This window comes from Silene latifolia, chromosome 11 (assembly GCF_048544455.1).
Source record: "Silene latifolia isolate original U9 population chromosome 11, ASM4854445v1, whole genome shotgun sequence".
Lineage (NCBI taxonomy): Eukaryota > Viridiplantae > Streptophyta > Magnoliopsida > Caryophyllales > Caryophyllaceae > Silene > Silene latifolia.
This window is the reverse complement of record NC_133536.1, coordinates 130197581-130217055: the sequence shown is the minus strand read 5'-3', so window position 1 is coordinate 130217055 and position 19475 is coordinate 130197581. Positions and strand designations below refer to the sequence as shown.

At 32.2% G+C, this 19475-nt stretch overlaps 1 protein-coding gene across 1 annotated transcript; it reads right to left on the bottom strand.

Annotated features, from left to right (window-relative positions):
• Positions 1-841: 841 nt before the first annotated feature.
• LOC141615079 (uncharacterized protein At4g22758-like) lies at positions 842-6070 on the bottom strand. The gene is made up of 2 exons (XM_074433639.1): positions 5236-6070; positions 842-1227 (listed from the first exon to the last, which is right to left on the bottom strand). Exons 1-2 carry the CDS (start codon positions 5528-5530, stop codon positions 1049-1051), a joined length of 474 nt encoding a protein of 157 aa, XP_074289740.1. The 5' UTR covers positions 5531-6070; the 3' UTR covers positions 842-1048.
• Between the last annotated feature and the right edge of the window lie 13405 nt (positions 6071-19475).

Sequence of the window (19475 nt, the reverse complement as noted above, 5' to 3'; positions counted from 1 at the left end):
CTCAACCATGAAGTTGAGGGTTCGATTCTCATACTCGACATATTGCGCGTTCATTTGAACCAAAAATAAATTTAGAGTAACTCAACAGTAAATACTCCATAAATAGTATCATAAAAACCTGTTATTGATAAAAATAGCAAGTACTTTAATCGACATTAAATACTCCATATAAAACATCAAACAACATCATTTATGGGGGTATAGTTTGGGCCAGACTACGACGAGTTCAGGGATGGGTGAGGCTGGGTAATAATGGTGGTTGGTGGTGGTGATCAATGGTGGTTGGTGATTGAAGGGAAACAATTGAAATTGATAATAAGTAACATGAGAACTAAAATAATTAGGGGCAGTTTTGTGTTAGTCGTTATTTTGGTTGAGGTTTAATTTCTCATTTATTTCTATTTTCTTTAAAAAAAATTATATTCTTTTTTATTTAAATAAAAGAGGGAAAATACATTATTAGCAACAACTTTGTACCAACGGTATGCGTTAGCTATGTTGTACTTCCTCCGTCCCGGTCAATTGTTATCCTTTGCTTTTGTCACAAAGAGGAAAGAAATAGGGGGGAGGTCAATTTCTAAATGACAAGTGGAATAATTGAGTGTGAATGATCACATTGTTTTTCAAGTTCATTATTAAAATACAAAGGACAACAATTGACTGAGACACCAAAAAATCAAAAAGGATAACAAATGAGCGGGACAAAAGGGGGTATACAAGCTATGTTGTAGAGAGTATATACTCTACATTATTTCAAGAAAATATTAACAACAAACGTCATAATCCTTAGTCATATGAGTACTACGAAGATTCAATAAGTCACCAAAAAATAATAATGTTGCATCAATACCCAAATTAACTGAAAATAACAAAACACAATAGTTGCTCAGGAAGTAATGCATGGCTATATTTAAAGACGTATATTTTCCTTAAGGATAAAACATAAGACATGCAATTTATTTTTATATATATAGTGATATCTCTCATCTTTTTCTTTTTTTCGACAGAATATATGCCCTTTCTCCAAATATTACATTTTACTTTAAATTTAGTGAGATGAAATTTTGAAGCTCAATGATTTGTTAATCCAGGATTTCCAACTAGCACCAGCCTTCCTTGAAATAATGTTAGCTCTTGCTTCGGTCATGTTGGGTCCTTGTTCTGGCTTTTTGCACAACACAAAGTTCCTTGCTCCATTTGTACCGATCTCGTCCCACATACTCAACGCTTCACATATATAATTAATTAAGTGAAATTAATGTGACTCCAAATAATACAAACAAAAAATTATAATAAGTCAACGTAACAATGGTCATTGATACGGAGTATCAAGTTAAAGAATGAAATTAGTTGTACCAAATTAAAAGCATAACAACAGGCATGATTCAGACTTTAGGTGTAAGAACAACCATTCGTACGAGAATACATAAAACTAATGGTTGATAATGATGTTTTTTTGCATTTCTCACGCAATTTGATCAAGTAAACGCGCGCAGGCAACTTACTTATCTCCTAAATTATTATATACCCCATTATAATATCATATGATATTGTCATATTTCGTACCAGTAGGTTAGAAGTACAATAATGCCAACAAATATTTTGTTTTTTGGTTCAAGGTTTACACAGCCATATCAAATCCACTCCTTATAATAATAAGAAATTAATATTGTAACCTAGAAAACGTCTTTTGGATTTTTTTTTTTTCGTGATGAAGAATGTTATTTTACTCGAATTTCGTATAAAATCGATGACCTTATACTATTGGATTTACTTTAACTCTCCCCTTTCCTTTTTCATCTATTCATATAACTCACCCTTTTCTTATTTAGTAAAATTTTATACTTATTTTAATCACATTTACCCATAATAATACCTCTTAATACTCATACTTTATCTTTTTTTAATCACCTTACCCCACAACAATACTTATTTTAATCATCTTACCCCACAATAATACCTTATCTCTCTCCAATTACCTTACACCACCACAATACTTTACAATAAAATAATCTTACCCTTAATTTGCGTGCCCTTTTGAAAGGGGAGAGTTAAAATGAATAGGAGGGAGTAATTAATTAGGAAATAAATATTGTCCCAGAGAGTATTACCTAGGCGGGAAATTTAAGCGGGAAAATTTGAAGAAGTGTTAATCTTTTTAGTATACTAGTTTTATGCCCGTGCAGAAATTGCACGGTCTACATTGATAAAATTTATTGAATATATATTTTATTGTCAGAAAATCCACGATTATGTATTATATTATGACATTTAAATTTTTTGATTATAAGTCATATTTTTAATTTAAGAGAATGTAAAAATTGGTAAACGAAATGTGTCGCATACTATTTTTAACTCGTATTCTAACTATTATTCGACCCATATTCACTTTTACCCGTATTTTATCCTGACATGGTTAATCTATTTAACGTAATCTAAATTAACCCGACTTGCATAATCCAAATGCAACCATAATGAATTGATTAAGCTCGTTTACAGGCGACTTGATGTGAATCAATATAAAAAAAAAAAAATAATATAAAAAATAACCATATAATAATACACGTGGAATCCAAATTGTTCGATCTATAGCCCGTGTATCGCCGTTTTAAGGTTACTGGGTCAAGTAATAAGAATCAGTCAAAGTAAAAGATTTAGATTTATCTTATACTAGGTTAGACCCCGTGCATTAAATGCACGGCTTATAAAGTTTTTTATTTCTACTAAATTAGATGTATAATAGTGGTATCTCATTAGTTGTTCATTTTTCTCATCATTGAAATTTGCTTTGAGAAATAAAAAGTTGAAACTGAAATAACTAAAAGAATTGAGTAGCATGTTAAAATATATTTTTGTAAATAATATTTTTTTATACCGCAAAGCTAATGATTCCAATTTATAAATTTTCTCAATTTTTTGTTTCGAAAGTAATTAAAATGGATTATAATTTTGTTTTATACATAGTATTAGTCAAATCATTCTCAAATAATAGAATCATTAAAATATTTAGTAAATCATAGTTTGATACAATTTTTTTATTAAAATATATTAATTAAAAGATTATAGATTAGAGTTTAGTAAAAAAAAATATAATTTGATGAAAAGATTAATTTTATTGAAAAGATAATAAGTTAATGAAATAAATTATTGTAATTATTAGTTACCTTACTTAGTTAATGTATATAGTAGTTTAGATCCCGTGTAATATATGCAAAGTATTTATAAGATTTTACCTTTTAGTGTACTCCGTATTATTTATGGATTTTAAATTGATAATTCACTTATTTTTTATGTTTCTCATCAATTTATTTTAATTTGAGCAATAAAAATTAAAATTGTATAAAGTCATGAAATAATTATTTTAATGAAAATTTTCTTTTTAGCAAGAAATTACTGATGTTATTTTTAAAATATTTTTACTATTAACATTTTTTGTGCAATTTCTTATCATTAAAAGTCAATGAATTTTTATGTATAATTATTTTAAAAGAAAGTATACAGTTTTTTTTGTCATATAATAATGGAGATAAATTTATGTATAATGTGAAATAATATAGAATGTTTTATATATTAAATTTATTAAAAGATTTTGCCATTAAAAGATTGTGAGATAATATGCTAAAAATACTACACTTTATTTTAGGAAATATTATTTAGGCGGGAAAATATGAGTTTCGCCTATTCATTTAGTAAATAGGGGATGCTAAAATGAGATGGGTACTTACCCGTTTTAATGTTAAAGCGGGATACTTTTATTTTAAGGGAGTCTAACCGGAGACAAACCTAACACCATACATAAAATACAAATTGCATAAATATAGTTCAAATAGTAATTTTATATTACTTAGAATAGATTAAAAGTAATGTTTAATTAATACATGGCTTAGTCAACATTACTTTTAATCTATTTTAAGTAATATAAAATTAATATAAACCCAATTATTTGACCCATAACCTCCCATATTCATAAGTCATGTAACTCATAACCCTCCAATCTCCATGTACCCGCATTCTTCGTAATTTTGATGCCTTAAAGTGTAAAACATATAACCCTACCACAACCAAAATCCTGCCGCCATATATTTCACTTGCTTCTCATTACACTTCCGTCTCACCTCAACACTATAGCCTCTTCAAGATTATTGGTGCGCCAGTTGAACTCTTAATCTCGCAGTTCTACTCTCTCTCTCTCTCTCTCTCTCTCTCTCTCTCTCTCTCTCTCTCATCCTTCATAAATTTTTCTTGTATTCTTCGATTTCAATTGTAAAAAAAACGTAGGTGATTTTTTTGGCCATATTTTTCAAGTTCAATAATTTTTTTATTTTTTTATCAAAACAATTCTGATTTTTTTCTTATTTAACGAATTTTAACAATTAATTTTTTTCTTTCTAACCATTAATTTGAAATCTCGAAAATTTCTGGAAACTTACTTTATTTTCAAGTTTTTAAATTTTTTTTTTTCAGTTTCAGTAATTTTAACGAATAAATATAATTCTTCATTTCTATCTTATTGCATTCACATTATTTCACTAAAGTTTGAATAAATATGGTATTTAATGTTTTCTTATTATGTCTTACTAATTTGATTATAAAGAAAAATTAGGTTGTTTCTGAGTTGTATTTATTAATCCAGTTAATTAATGAGTTTATCTTAATAAGATCAAGTCTGAATTATATTTTTTAAAATTTTTTTCTTACTAATTTGTGTTCTTTAATATATTTGTATTTAAGTGACTTATATTTTTTCGATTTTTCGAATTTTTTTCCTCAAAGTACGATGAACTCAGTTGTGCACTCTTGAAAAAGAGAAAAAAAAATGCAAAACAAAATGAAGTATAGGAGAGAGAGTAATTAAATAGTTACAATGATCATGGAGGTCCCTACCTCAAAAAAATGTTTTCAATTCCATCAACCAATGGGAATCCAAGAAAAAACGTAGCTGTTATACTAGGTAGATAGGAGATATGTATTGTTTAAATCTAACGACTACCGAAAGATAACAATTATTCCGGTCATTTTTACTTTTAGTTGGGACAAAGACCAAAGAAAAAGAAAGGCCCTTTGGAGATAAACTCGTTCGATGACAAGCAGTTCAAGATGAGGTGAATGGTCACAAATTAGAAAGTAAGTAAACAAATAAGCAGTTCAAGATGAGGTGAATGGTCACAAATTAGAAAGTAAGTAAACAAATGAATAGAACACCTCAAAATAGAATATAGAGGATAACGTGCTTACCATCAAAACCAGAGTTGGCACAATAGAGAACACAATTGTTAGGATCCGAACCCAAGAGTGGTAGACGCCCTTCCTTTGCATAAAGTTTCAAAGCCGTGTCGATAATTCCCCTGACAATATCATCCTCATTGACCAGAAACCTCAGAGGCCCTGCACTTCCTAAAACTGCTATGCTTATCAAGAATCGCTTGTTCTTCCCATTAACGTTTTCTTTTTGACACTCGAAACACCCGCCTTTCTTACTCTTTTGCTTGTGTGTCTTCATATTCACCGAAACGTTGTTCACCATAGCCATAACAAAGTCGGACTATTAAAATAATTCGTAAAATAAAATACTACAGCAGCAACGACAACAACAACTAACGACAGACTCAAGGTTGGATAATTAATATGGTTGTTTGGGGAAATGGGTTCGATCGGAAAACACGTATAGATATATAGAGAGATAGATGGTTCTAAAAAGGGTCAAGGCCAAAGCAGCGGTAGTACCAGGTTCGTTTGGAAGAGGCAAAGAAAGAAGAAAGAAGTACGTAAGAAACGTTGATTGAAAAGGGTGAAGGCATGAAAGAAGCGTATTCCCTTACAGTTTGTACCATTCAAGCAAAGCTTTTCAACAGGATATTAATTTTACACCCTTGTTTGTTTTGGTGAAGAATGATTTTGAAGAATACGTACTACTTATAATTTACGGAGTATGTTTTTGATGTGAATTTAGTGGAAGAAATGATGGGTATAAGTAGGGGGGAGGAAATCGTTGTAGGTAGACAGGTGTTTCTGTTTAAGGTATTTTAGTCTTTTAATGACTAATAATTTTATTGCGTAGTTAAACTTGTGTGATCAACATTGTTGTAACTACTAGGAGATATATATAATTCTTGTGTCATTTTCTATGTATTTCGTCTCGTGGATTTCAGCTAGGGATGGGGCATGTACTCTTGTTGGCCTGCCTGCATTCTATATTATGAGTTTTCCATGTCTCTTAAGGTCCAAAGACTGTTGATCTCATCTTAATCTCATATTTTTATTCCTTCAAATAAAGTTATTGTAATTGTAACTTGATGATGCGTAGAGTTGTTTGTGGGTCGTCCCCTTCACTGAACCCGGTTTATCCTGCCCGTTAAAAAAGTGGGTACGGAGAAGGCTTTTTTAAAAAAAATACAAAGGCCCAGCCCATTAATTCGTCCCGAACCCACTTATCCGTTGGCCAAAAATTAAACGTGAGCCCGGCCCAAGCCCGCATTTGAACGCGTTCAATGATGAGCAAGTATTATAATCCCATTTGGAGTGTAATACTTTTGACTAATTTCACAATGGTACTACCTATGTACTAATGTAGTGATAAAAACCATCTTATCCAGCCACTGAAATGATCCAATCCTATCCATCATAAAATGTGAGAAAAGGCATATTTTACGGTTCTTAAAAGTTTGGAAGGTATTTATAAACCATGATCAAGCTAGATGATCATAATCATATGATTGATATGAAGATTATATTTGATGACTGATTAACAGAGAGAAAGAGAGAAAGAGATAGAAGAAAGAGAATATTTTGTTATTATTACAAAACTTATGATTCTATTACAAAGGAGGGTATTTATATAGAATATAGAGATTAGGTGTATTGAGTTAGTTATAGTTAGTTCTAACAACTTTCCTAACTAACTTTAATACTCTATATCCCCCCCTCAAGATGGACTATCTTGATAGAGCTTAAGTCCTAGTTTAGAAACAAAAAATTGATGCTCCTGTTTACCAAGTGCCTTAGTCATTATATCAGCGAGCTGCAATCCAGTCCTGACATGCTGAGTATATAGAAATCCTTCTAATTGTTTGTCTCTTACAAAATGACAATCAATATTGAGGTGCTTTGTCCTCTCATGGAAGACAGGGTTTTGTGCTATGTGCTGTGCTGCTCGATTATCACAGTATAAGGGTATTGGCAGCTTGACTGAAACTCTTAAATCTTGCAGCAAACCAACTAACCAAACAAGCTCCCTGATTGTGTAAGACATGCTGCGATATTCTGCCTCAGCAGAACTCTTACTGACTGTCACTTGCTTCTTGGTCTTCCAAGAAATCAGTGAGTTGCCTAAAAATATGCAGTAGCCACTTAAGGATCTGCTGCTATAAGCACAAGTGCCCCAATCAGAGTCAGTGTACGCTTGTATGTTCAGAGGAGAAGCTGCAGAATAGAACAGGCCTGCATTGACAGTCCCTTTCAAATACTTGAGAAGGTGTTGAGCTGCTTGATAATGAGGCTCTCTTAGAGAGCTTAAGAATTGGCTTAAATGTTGGACACTGTAAGCAATATCAGGTCTAGTTAAGCTGAGATACAATAGTCTGCCAATGAGCCTTCGATACACCTCAGGTTCAGATAATAATTCTCCTTGATCAATGGAAAGTTTCAAGCCCTTCTGCATTGGAAAGGAGACAGGCTTACACCCTTCAAAACCAGCATCCTTGATAATGTTAAGGACATATTTCCTTTGATTTAACAATATACCAGTTCCATTTCTTGCAATTTCTAAGCCCAAGAAATATCTCATTTCACCAAGGTCTTTGATGGTGAAATTTTGATGTAACTCCATTTTGAGCAGTTCCAGGGCATCCAAATCATCCCCAGTTAATAATATGTCATCCACATAAACCAAAACAATAGCTATTTTCTGAGAATGCTTGTCTTGTTTTGTGAATAAGGAATAATCTTGCTTATATTGTACATAGCCAAGCTTAACCAAAAATTTAGTCAATTCCAGGTTCCATTGCCTCAAAGCCTGCTTCAATCCATACAAAGATCTGACTAGCTTGCAAACCTGATCCTTATATGATTTGGTGTAACCCAAAGGTGGCCTCATATACACCTCTTCTTCAATAAATCCATGTAAAAAAGCATTATTTACATCAAGTTGAAATTGGGACCACTTTCTTATAGCAGCAACAGCAATTAAAGTTCTCACAGTTGCAAACTTGGCAACAGGAGAAAACTTGTGCTTGTTGTTGGGAAATGTGTCCTCAACAATAGTGCGATCACATGATTTAAATATCATTATTAAATCTCATTTTAAGAATACATGTGGGATGTAATATTTTACAGTCAACTGGTCCACACATATCGGTAATGATTGGCTGACTAGAGTTTGACATTACTTGTCGTGCGGCGGTGGTGATCGATTGATCCCCTTAGGTCATACCTATAGGGAAATACTCTTAATTGATTATTTAATTAATCGTATACCGATACGAGTTAATTAAATTGCTTAAAATTGACGGATGATTTTGTGAGTATAATTTACGTATCTTATTGTAAATATGATTAAATGAGACACGGTCTAAGTAATCGAATTGGTTCATTGCTTAGATGAAATTATTGTTTACAGAAACAATTGAAACGGAATGAATAAATTATTATAAATACAGAATGTTGTAGTTTATAATTTGGAAACATTTTTGGTACAAGTAATTACGAATTACTAGTCGATTTTGTAAATGACATATTTTATGAGTATGTTAATTTTTAATATGTTAAAAATACATTACAAATTCACATGTCAAGTAACATATCACATATGTCACAATTGACAAATGACAAAATAAAATGGACCTTCCATTTTATCTTGTATGTACCGAAAATTAGAAGGAGTATTAGTGGAATAACTATGTTGGTTATTTTAATATGAGAAAACATAATTATTAAAGCCTAATCTCTAGCCATGTAACCCTACAAGCTTTTGAGAAGAGCAAAAACAAAAGGCATTGGACCTACTACCCAATGCCTATTTCGGCCATCCCACAAGAAAGAGAAAAAGGCTTTTCTCTTTCATGTCATTATTCATTCTTTCCATCTAATTTTCTAGAGTAAGAAAATACAATAAAAACTCTCTACAATTTATGATAATTCTAGAGAAATAAACTCACAAAATACTCCCTCTTGACCGAGATTTTCAAGAGCAAAATGCAATTTATTTTGTGTCAATTTTATAGTAAAACTAATATTATTACTAGATCTAAATAATATTGGTTAATTATGAGTTTCCTTGGGTATATGCTTTTGGGAGGGATTCTATACTTGAATCTTGTTCATCCATAAGGAAAGCTCAAGAACAAGTGAGTAGGTGAACTCACTTGTGCCCATAAATCCGAAAATCACAATGTAAGATGATGGTTTCTTCTTTATATTGTTTATTAGTTTGCATGCATAAGATCTAGAATTTATTTTATGACCAAATAAATATGAAACATATAAGAATATGTTATATAATGAGATATAGATTTCCAACAATCGGTATCAAGAGCCATGGTTGTTTGCATGCAAATCGGTTAAAAGTTTTTCCGAGTTATAAAGATTAACATATAAAACTTGTAAAATTTGTGTTATTATGATATATCACGAAATTAAATCATGCATGTTAAAATTTCTGGTCCTAAAATGTTTTAGGATATTTTGGTTATATTTACGGATTTTTATTGTTCATTTTTTACAATAATGGCATTTAAATGTGATTTTATGAGTAAAAATGTCATTTTCGTTCTAAAATTAGCTATACTTCGAATTTTCCAGTGATTTTTGGATATGTTGTCACATATATTATTTTGAGATAACCTGTAAATTTTCATAATTTTTGGACTTGTTATGCTCGAAAAATGGATTTTTCATTATTAAATTCGGATTTAGGTGAAAAATAGGTTAATATGAGATAAATTTCGAATCTGGTCATAAAAATTTAATATGTTGTCACATGCAATTTTACAAGATGTGTGTAAAATAATGGGCTATAGTGAAATCTTTTTGCATGATTTATGGATTTTTGAAGAAAAATAGCATAAATAGTGACATTATTAGTGAAAAATTAATAAAACATTATCTATGACTAAGGAAAAACGTCCAATGTTGCATTTTATTATCTTTTTCAGATCTAAAATTGAAAAGTTAATGAATATAATTTTTCCCATGTTTTTATGATTATTTTAGTTAAAACCGATGAACCGCAACATTGTTTTTTCCGGAAAAATTTCGAAATTTTTAACCTAAGTTTTTGAACATTATGAGTGTCATGGTATTTTTCAAGAATGTTCATGAGTTTAAATTTCAAATTTTGAATTTATTTGAAATTTTGTGATTTATTTGAAGTTTATAGCTTATTTTTGTAATTTTTAGTCCATTAATGAACAATTTTATAAATATGAGTTAATTATGGTCAAATTATTAGTGAAGACTATATTTTGAGTCCTAAGAGGTTAGGGTAATTAACTTATGCATAAATATGAATTTATGTATTTTTTGTGATTGTAAAATGTTGAAATCACGCAAATCCGTAAAAACCGAGTAATATACGATATTGGCTAATTAAAGGTGATTTAGCATAAAATTGGGCATGTTCATACATATTATAATGCTGCATTTTCTTTATGATTGTCATAATTTTAATTTATGTAATTTTTGAATTATGTAATTTTACTTAGTATGGCCTTAGATTTTAATTGGTATTTCCCGAAATGTATGGGAATATCGATTCGGTTGTAATTTTATTGTGATCTCGTATCACCATTTTGTAATTTAATAGATTTATTTTATTTTAGTTACAAATATATAACAGGAAATTATGTAATTTATTATGTAATTTAAATTCATCTCGGAGTTCCCAAAGACGGATTTCTTCAAGATGGTGATACATAAAGACGGTGTTACCTCGAGATGCGTGCCTCAACTGAAGTTCAAGGGACCAATGGAGTTGGTTTCCGAATTTGTAATAGTTAAATAGTTTTTCTATTCTAGGAAAGGCCATACTAGGATTTATTTATTTTTATGCTTGCATTTTATTTTATGTCGCATGCATCGCTAAATCGCCATAACTAAAACATGCATCTTCTTTCACCGAGTTTATCGACCGTGTCAATTAAAATTATCGTAGTTCACCGCTTTAGTTCACTTAAAACGTGATAGATAATAAATTGACATGACCTCTCGCTAAAATAAACAATTGAGACATAGCCTTACCAAATAGTAGAAACCATGAAACCTATTTCGCGAGGGAGTGCACTCGGCTACCCTGGGGTACAAACCTTGTTACGTAGGGGAAGTGGGTGATAAATGTCTATCCACCGAATTCATATTGATGAGGGTTTCATCGGCTACCCCGTGCCCAAGTTAATATGGGTTTGGATCATGGACACATTTATTCGAAATTTGGATTGAACTCAACAATTTTTTTTTGATAAGGGTTTCATCGGCTACCCCGTGCCCTTGTCGAATGTGTTTTGGGCTATAGATAAATATTAGAGTAATTTTATCGACCGAGAGTTCTAAAAGTAGAATCGATTAAAGAGTTAATCCACCGAGTTATATTGATAAGGGTTACATCGGCTACCCCGTGCCCAAGTTAATATGAATTTGGATCTTGGAATCATTTATCATAGTTGGGTAGAGGTCACTATGTAAATGCTATACTTGTTTACAAGTATTATTATAACGATAAATGTTTTGTTTTCATTATTCCGTTATCATATTGTTCTATTTCTTTACCACAATTGATATACGATATCATTTCGATTTTTTGATTCAAATCTCCATTAAAACATCGTAACTAAAGACAAAATTTGAATTTGCTTCTAAAACCTCAAACGAACCATTGCTAAGGATCTCTTGTAAAGAGTATAGATTAAAGTTATTCATTATCAAACAGGTTTTTGATTTTTGACTAACACATCTACTTACAATGGATTGTTATTCATATACTTAATTGAATTAAGTACCTTGAAGCGATAAATTGTTTTGGTAATTAGTTTTGTCAAGAATTCGTAATTGACCAAAATAACGCAACCACTTCAATGAAAGTTTTAAGACTAAAACGAACAAATGAAGAGTAATCTTCATGAATTCAATTTTGCTTCTCAAAGCAAAGACTCATTGAAATGAGTGGGAGCATTCTCTTAAACCGTTAAGATGAGAACGAGGTTCAAGAAGTAAAGATAATAATGGAATTGATACAAGGTAATGTTAAAAGTAAAGTTATTGAGAAATGACGATACTAAACCTATCAATCCCGACCGATAAAGTTTCCATTGTCTTAAATGTTAGACACGAGAAAGGAAACTACCCCAAATTATTGAAGACTCAACAAGTTAGTTGTGGGACATCTAATGTGACCTTCTTCGTTAAATGTTTATTTGATTAAACATAAATTTTGCTAGTACTACTTCGTCAATATTAGAAACCGGTGGTGGTTTTCATCATTATGTTTGATACATAGGATGATTAGAATATGACGACTAGCAACAATAAAGTCGAGAGATAGAGTCATTGTGTACTAAATCTAGTTTTCGGGTTTGGAGTTGTACTTAATTATGACTATTAAGTACATAAACTCTAAATAAGAATATAAACTTGTTAAGATACAAAAGAGGCTTTCACTTTTGTGACCCTATACACCACGATTTGATGTATGGCTAGCCCATTATCAAGGTGATAATATTCTAAACCAAACTAGAATGATAAATCATAAAGATGATGCAAGACTCAAATTGGTAACCCAAGATTAAACCTTAAATTTTGGAATGATGAACGCAAAGAGTTATCGAGTACTCTTGAAACCATTAGATTATTAATGGTATATGCGTATCTTGTGTTCAAAGCAAGATGTCTCCTGCCTTTCGGTTGAAAAGGAGATCGAGGTTGTAAATCATCGATCCAAAATAGGTTGATCATTTTCTTTTACCAATGACTTAAGTTGACGCCAATATGTTCACTTAATAAGGTAAATAGAAAAATCTTTGAAGAAGTTTAAAGAGTTCAAGGAATCACGATTTAGTCGTGATGGGATTATCAAAGTTAAGACTTTGATATAAGCCAAATGAATTGTGATATAGCATCACAAATTAATCTCTCTTAACACACATTATGGGATAATGTATGATTGGAAAAGAATTCAAACGCTATTCGATAAGGTTTGGACTTCGATCAAGTTACTTTGAGTTACTTGATCCTTTTGGGGATTTTATCATTTTGTCTAGATTATTTTTCCACTAAATCGAATCATATAAGATATGAAATGGTAAGGGTACCATGCTTGTAAGTTTTCACAAGAAACAAATGCTCATTTTTCCCTTTTCTATTATCACGAGTACACCGGGTTTGTGGCTCGTGAAGCTGTCTTTCTAAAATACAAGTTTATTTCTAGAAGACAGAGTGCGAGAAAATTATTCAAGAGCCACAAAGAATGTTATGTCGCAAGAAACTGGTCTTTCTTGGCTACATGAGACGTTTTGTAAGATGTTGTTTCTTTAAAACCTAGGAGGTTAAAATTCGTCACTTGTTGAAAATGATGAATTCATGCTACTTTTAAGAAAGTAAAGAGCTTATAACTTACAAAAGAAATTGTTTGATTTAAGTTGATTACTTCTGGAAAGTAATGAATAAATGACTTACATAAGAATGTTTAAGTCACAACTCACTATAAGGCTTTGAGCCATGGAAATCCGAAATAAAAAGGCTTGATTAGTGACAAAGGGTTTTGCACTAATAAAGAGAGATTTCAAAGCTTGATTGGTGGCAAAGAGTTTTGCACTAGTTGAAATGCTTAAGTCTATTTGGATCTTCTTGGGGATTATATATCATTATGAGATATATTGCGAGTGAATCTAAAACCCACTTCTTCAATTAGAAGGAATGTATTCAATACATGTCATGAGTTTTATAGATTCTTGCAATCCTAAGATAATATGCAACTTAAGAGTTGTTTTAAGTAGGACATCAATGAGTTAGAATCAATGTTTTGATCATGTTATAAAACTTTTCTCGATAAGTCGAGATGTTGTGTTTATACATGAAGTTTAGTGGGAGTTACGGAAATTTTAATTAGTCTTATATGTGAATGACATATTGATCATCGAGAATGATTTAAGACTTTTGGAGTATTATAATACATCTTTAATATCAAGATTTATGAAGATAAATCCACATGATATTAGCGTCAATAAGAAGTCTTACGTTGATAAGATTCATGACTAGTTCAATTAAATTGAACATATTTGATTGATTTCATTTGCTTCATTCTTGGATCAATTAAATGAGTAATGATGTATAACACTTCATATACTTTGAGTATGATGAGTTGTTTTCAAAATCGAATTTAAGTAATCTTTATCAAGTAAGCTATAAAGATTACCCTTAAGTTCTTGCAGAAGCATTAAGGAAGTAAAGCAAAGTGTTTATGATGCAATGTTGTGTAAGGGTGTTACACAAGTGACAATTGACAATTGAGATTGCGCATGGTTTCCGACAAAACCATAATCAAAACATATTAGGATGGTTAAGATACCATTGTGGCAATGTTAATTAAGAAGTAGATTTTCTAGAATCGTTCTAGGCAATAAAGAACAATGAGAGATATTTATAACGGAAATTGAGTACACTTGCAATCATTAGATGTGCAAGAGAATGAGTCCTGCACACTGTGAAAACAGTGGGAGCTATTCTAAGGCTAGAGGACCTATGTCTTGATTGGATCTCGACATGTACTCAGAAAGTTTTGTGATGCAAATGTATACATTACAGAGGAAACCGAGTATGTAGTAAGGTTGAGTAAGGTACAAGAAATTGATAAAACCTACTAACCAAAGCCTTCTCAAAGGCTAAACATGATGAGTTATGTCATTTCAATTGAATTGAAATGAACAACTACGTACAAGATCAAACTAGATTATAGAACATGAAATAGTAATCAGGCATTGACTATTCATGTGTGATAATCGCATTTGTCATTCGAGTTTTATTTTAAAACTCTTTTATTATACTTTGTTACATCCAAACGGGTTGTAGAGACAACGTTGAACCCCGTTAAAGTGAACCCGGATTAACATAGTATTAGCCTATAGTCGCTTGTATGAGGTGACGTCTCGAAGTGACTAGAGTGTGATGCGATTGATGGCAAGTTCAAGTGTCATAGAGTCATGTGAGATGACTAGTCGATCACATAGGCAGACTGTTAGGAACACTTTGTCGGGCCTTATGACCGCTTATAGAGTTCTGGCAATTTATATAGCCTGGTCGTGGCGAGAGCTACTATAGTATTCTAAGGAGTCGATTCTTTTGACTAAAGACTGTTCACCTAAGATGGCACAGTTTTCGATTAACTTTGATTTGTGTTACTACGACCTTCGTAAATGGGGTCAAATGGGCATATTTTGGGTTATGATGGTGTGGCTAGTCGAAGGGAATGAGTGCGATAGGAATTGTCCACCCCTTGTCAGGGTTAAAACAATATCTCGGGGCCACTCGAGGAGTAATGAATCGGAAATGCGTGGGCCACGCTCGGAAGGTATCTATGATAGATAAATCCGGTCAATCAGTTATTCTCCAGATCGAGGAAACCACTCTCGATATGATCAATTGCAAGTACGACCTGAAAGACACCTTGCATTGAGTGGGAGATAGTAATAGGACAAGAGAATTGGTGATGCACACTTGTCGAGGACAAGTGGGAGATTGTTGGGAAATGTGTCCTCAACAATAGTGCGATCACATGATTTAAATATCATTATTAAATCTCATTTTAAGAATACATGTGGGATGTAATATTTTACAGTCAACTGGTTCACACATATCGGTAATGATTGGCTGACTAGAGTTTGACATTACTGTCGTGCGACGGTGGTGATCAGTTGATCCTCTTAGGTCATACCTATAGGGAAATACTCTTAATTGATTATTTAATTAATCGTATACCGATACGAGTTAATTAAATTGCTTAAAATTGACGGATGATTTTGTGAGTATAATTTACGTATCTTATTGTAAATATGATTAAATGAGACACGGTCTTAGTAATCGAATTGGTTCATTGCTTAGATGAAATTATTGTTTACAGAAAAAATTGAAACGGAATGAATAAATTATTATAAATACAGAATGTTGTAGTTTATAATTTGGAAACATTTTTGGTACAAGTAATTACGAATTACTAGTCGATTTTGTAAATGACATATTTTATGAGTATGTTGATTTTTAATATGTTAAAAATACATTACAAATTCACATGTCAAGTAACATATCACATATGTCACAATTGACAAATGACAAAATAAAATGGACCTTCCATTTTATCTTGTATGTACCGAAAATTAGAAGGAGTATTAGTGGAATAATTATGTTGATTATTTTAATATGAGAAAACATAATTATTAAAGCCTAATCTCTAGCCATGTAACCCTACAAGCTTTTGAGAAGAGCAAAAACAAAGGCATTGGGCCTACTACCCAATGCCTATTTCGGCCATCCCACAAGAAAGAGAAAAAGGCTTTTCTCTTTCATGTCATTATTCATTCTTTCCATCTAATTTTCTAGAGTAAGAAAATACAATAAAAAGTCTCTAGAATTTATGATAATTCTAGAGAAATAAACTCACAAAATACTCCCTCTTGACCGAGATTTTCAAGAGCAAAATGCAATTTATTTTGTGTCAATTTTATAGTAAAACTAATATTATTACTAGATCTAAATAATATTGGTTAATTATGAGTTTCCTTGGGTATATGCTTTTGGGAGGGATTCTATACTTGAATCTTGTTCATCCATAAGGAAAGCTCAATAACAAGTGAGTAGGTGAACTCACTTGTGCCCATAAATCCGAAAATCACAATGTAAGATGATGGTTTCTTCTTTATATTGTTTATTAGTTTGCATGCATAAGATCTAGAATTTATTTTATGACCAAATAAATATGAAACATATAAGAATATGTTATATAATGAGATATAGATTTCCAACACTTGTAGTGTTTATCCTTGACTTGGTTAAACCCTTTGGCTACTAGCCTAGCTTTGAACCTCTCCACTGTGCCATCAGATTTATGCTTTATCTTATAAACCCATTTGCTGCCAATTGCTTTCTTTCCAGGGGGCAAAGTTGTTAACTGCCAGGTATTGTTCTTTTCTAATGCTAATAACTCCTGGTCCATAGCTGCTACCCATCTAGGATCTTTACAAGCCTGGGTGTAATAACTAGGCTCTACCTCCTTAATAACTTTAGTTAAAGAAGTAGTATATTGCTGATCAAAATCAGTGAGCTGTCTTATCACATCAGAATGAAAAGCTGAAGCTGTGCAATGAAAATCAGCAAGCTTGACAGATTGATGTCTAATCCATGTGGACCTCCTAAGAGTGGGAGTAACAGGATCTGGTCTAGAAGGTAGTATGTGATTATTACTTATATCTGTATTAGTATTAGGTAACTCATAAGATGTACTATTTGGAGTAGTATCTGAAGTATTAGGGGTAAACAAAAATTGTGAATTCTCTGTAACATCAAGATCAGTTAGAAAGTCTTATGAAACAACAATATTACTGTTAGTCTTATAAGGAAAACAGTGCTCATAGAAAACAACATCCCAGTTGACAGAAACATCATGTGTATCAAGGTCATAAAGCTTGTAACCCTTCTGTGTAGGAGGGTAACCAATAAAAATACATCTCCTTGCCTTGGGCAAGAACTTATCCTTGACAGTAGGTGGTCTAGTAGCATAACACAAGGTGCTAAAAACTCTTACATCATCATAACTAGGCAAGGTTTTAAATAAAAGCTCATGTGGGGTCTTCCAATTGAGTACTGAGGATGGCATTTTATTAATAAGGAAAGTAGCAGTCGGTAAGCAAGCCCCCCAAAATTTTATAGGCAAATGTGCATGAAATCTTAATGCTCTAGCTGTTTCCAATAGGTGCATATGTTTTCTCTCAACTCTACCATTTTGTTGAGGCCTACCTACTATACTTCTTTGGTGTATTATGCCCTTAGAAGCAAACAATTCATTGCATTGTGATTGGAAAAATTCAGTACCATTGTCAGACCTAATAATCTTAACTTTAGCACTAAACTGATTCTCAACAAGAATGATAAAATTCTTGACCAAACTTGGCACCTGGGTCTTATGTTGAATAAAAAAAGTCCAGGTTGCCCTTGAGTAATCATCAAGAATAGTCAGAAAAGACTGAGCTCCAGTCATATCAGGGTGTTTATAAGGTCCCCATAAATTCATGTGAATGAGATCAAAATAGTTAGCAGCATAAGATAAGCTTTTATAGAAAGGCAAAGAATGATGCTTGGGTAAAATACATGTATCACAATACAATTTATTAACACCCTGAAGTGCAGTCTTATTTACTTGCCTTAGTTTTTCAACAGAAGAATGCCCAAGTCTGGCATGTAACAAAGAAACATTTATAGTTTGAATAGAATTAGCAACACTAGGTGTAAATGTATTTTTAACAAAATGAGATGCCCTAATTTTATATAGATCTCCAATTCTGACTCCTTTAGCAACAACAGCCTTACTTGAATGGTCCTGAAATAAACATGAATCATTTAAGAAAGTAACAATTAACTTTGAGCTAGTTATTAACTTAGCAACAGATAAAAGATTTGGCCTGAAATCAGAAATGAGAAGCACATTGAATAATGTAATTTCTTTTGTCAAGAAGACATTCCCAGTGTGATAAACAGTCTTAACAGACCCATCAGGAAGAGAGACAAACAATGGAGATTGTAATTTCTTAATATCATGCAACAGGGAGACATCTGAGGTTATATGATCAGATGCTCCAGTATCAATGACCCAATCTCTGCTTGAAAAGAAACCTGCACTAAACTGAGTAGAAGACTTACCTGCAAAATGAGTGTAAGACTGAGATCCTGGATCAACAGATGCAGAAGAGGTCCTGTCATTCAATGCTTGTAAAACTTTAGTCATTACTGAGTCAACAATGCCTTGAACCAGATCAGGTGACAACTGTGAGGCAGTATCTTTTGTAGAAGAAGACTGAGAGGTTGGAACAGCCAAGACAGAAGGACTGTAACCTGAGACAGTAGGAGAAACCGTGGGAGTATACCCAAAAGCAGTAGGGTAGAATGGATTAATATTAGCACAGTGTGCAGTTTGTGGGACAGAAGCATATTCAGCATCTTGATTACCACACAACTCTGCATTATTGACAGGTTTCTGTGGTGGTTTAGCATAATCCCCAGATTTTGTTTTTCCTTTGGCTTGTTTGGCCTTCCAAGCCTTGAAACTGTAGCCGTTGTCAATAATATGACCCTTGATCTCGCAAAAAAGACAAGTCTGCAGCTGAAAACAATCTCCGACCTTATGATTAGTCTTACCACATTGTTTACAAGGTGGATAAGTATTTGTGCTATCTTTGGGACGTTTACCCTTGGGGTTTGCATCAGCAGTTTGAGGGTTGACATAGCGT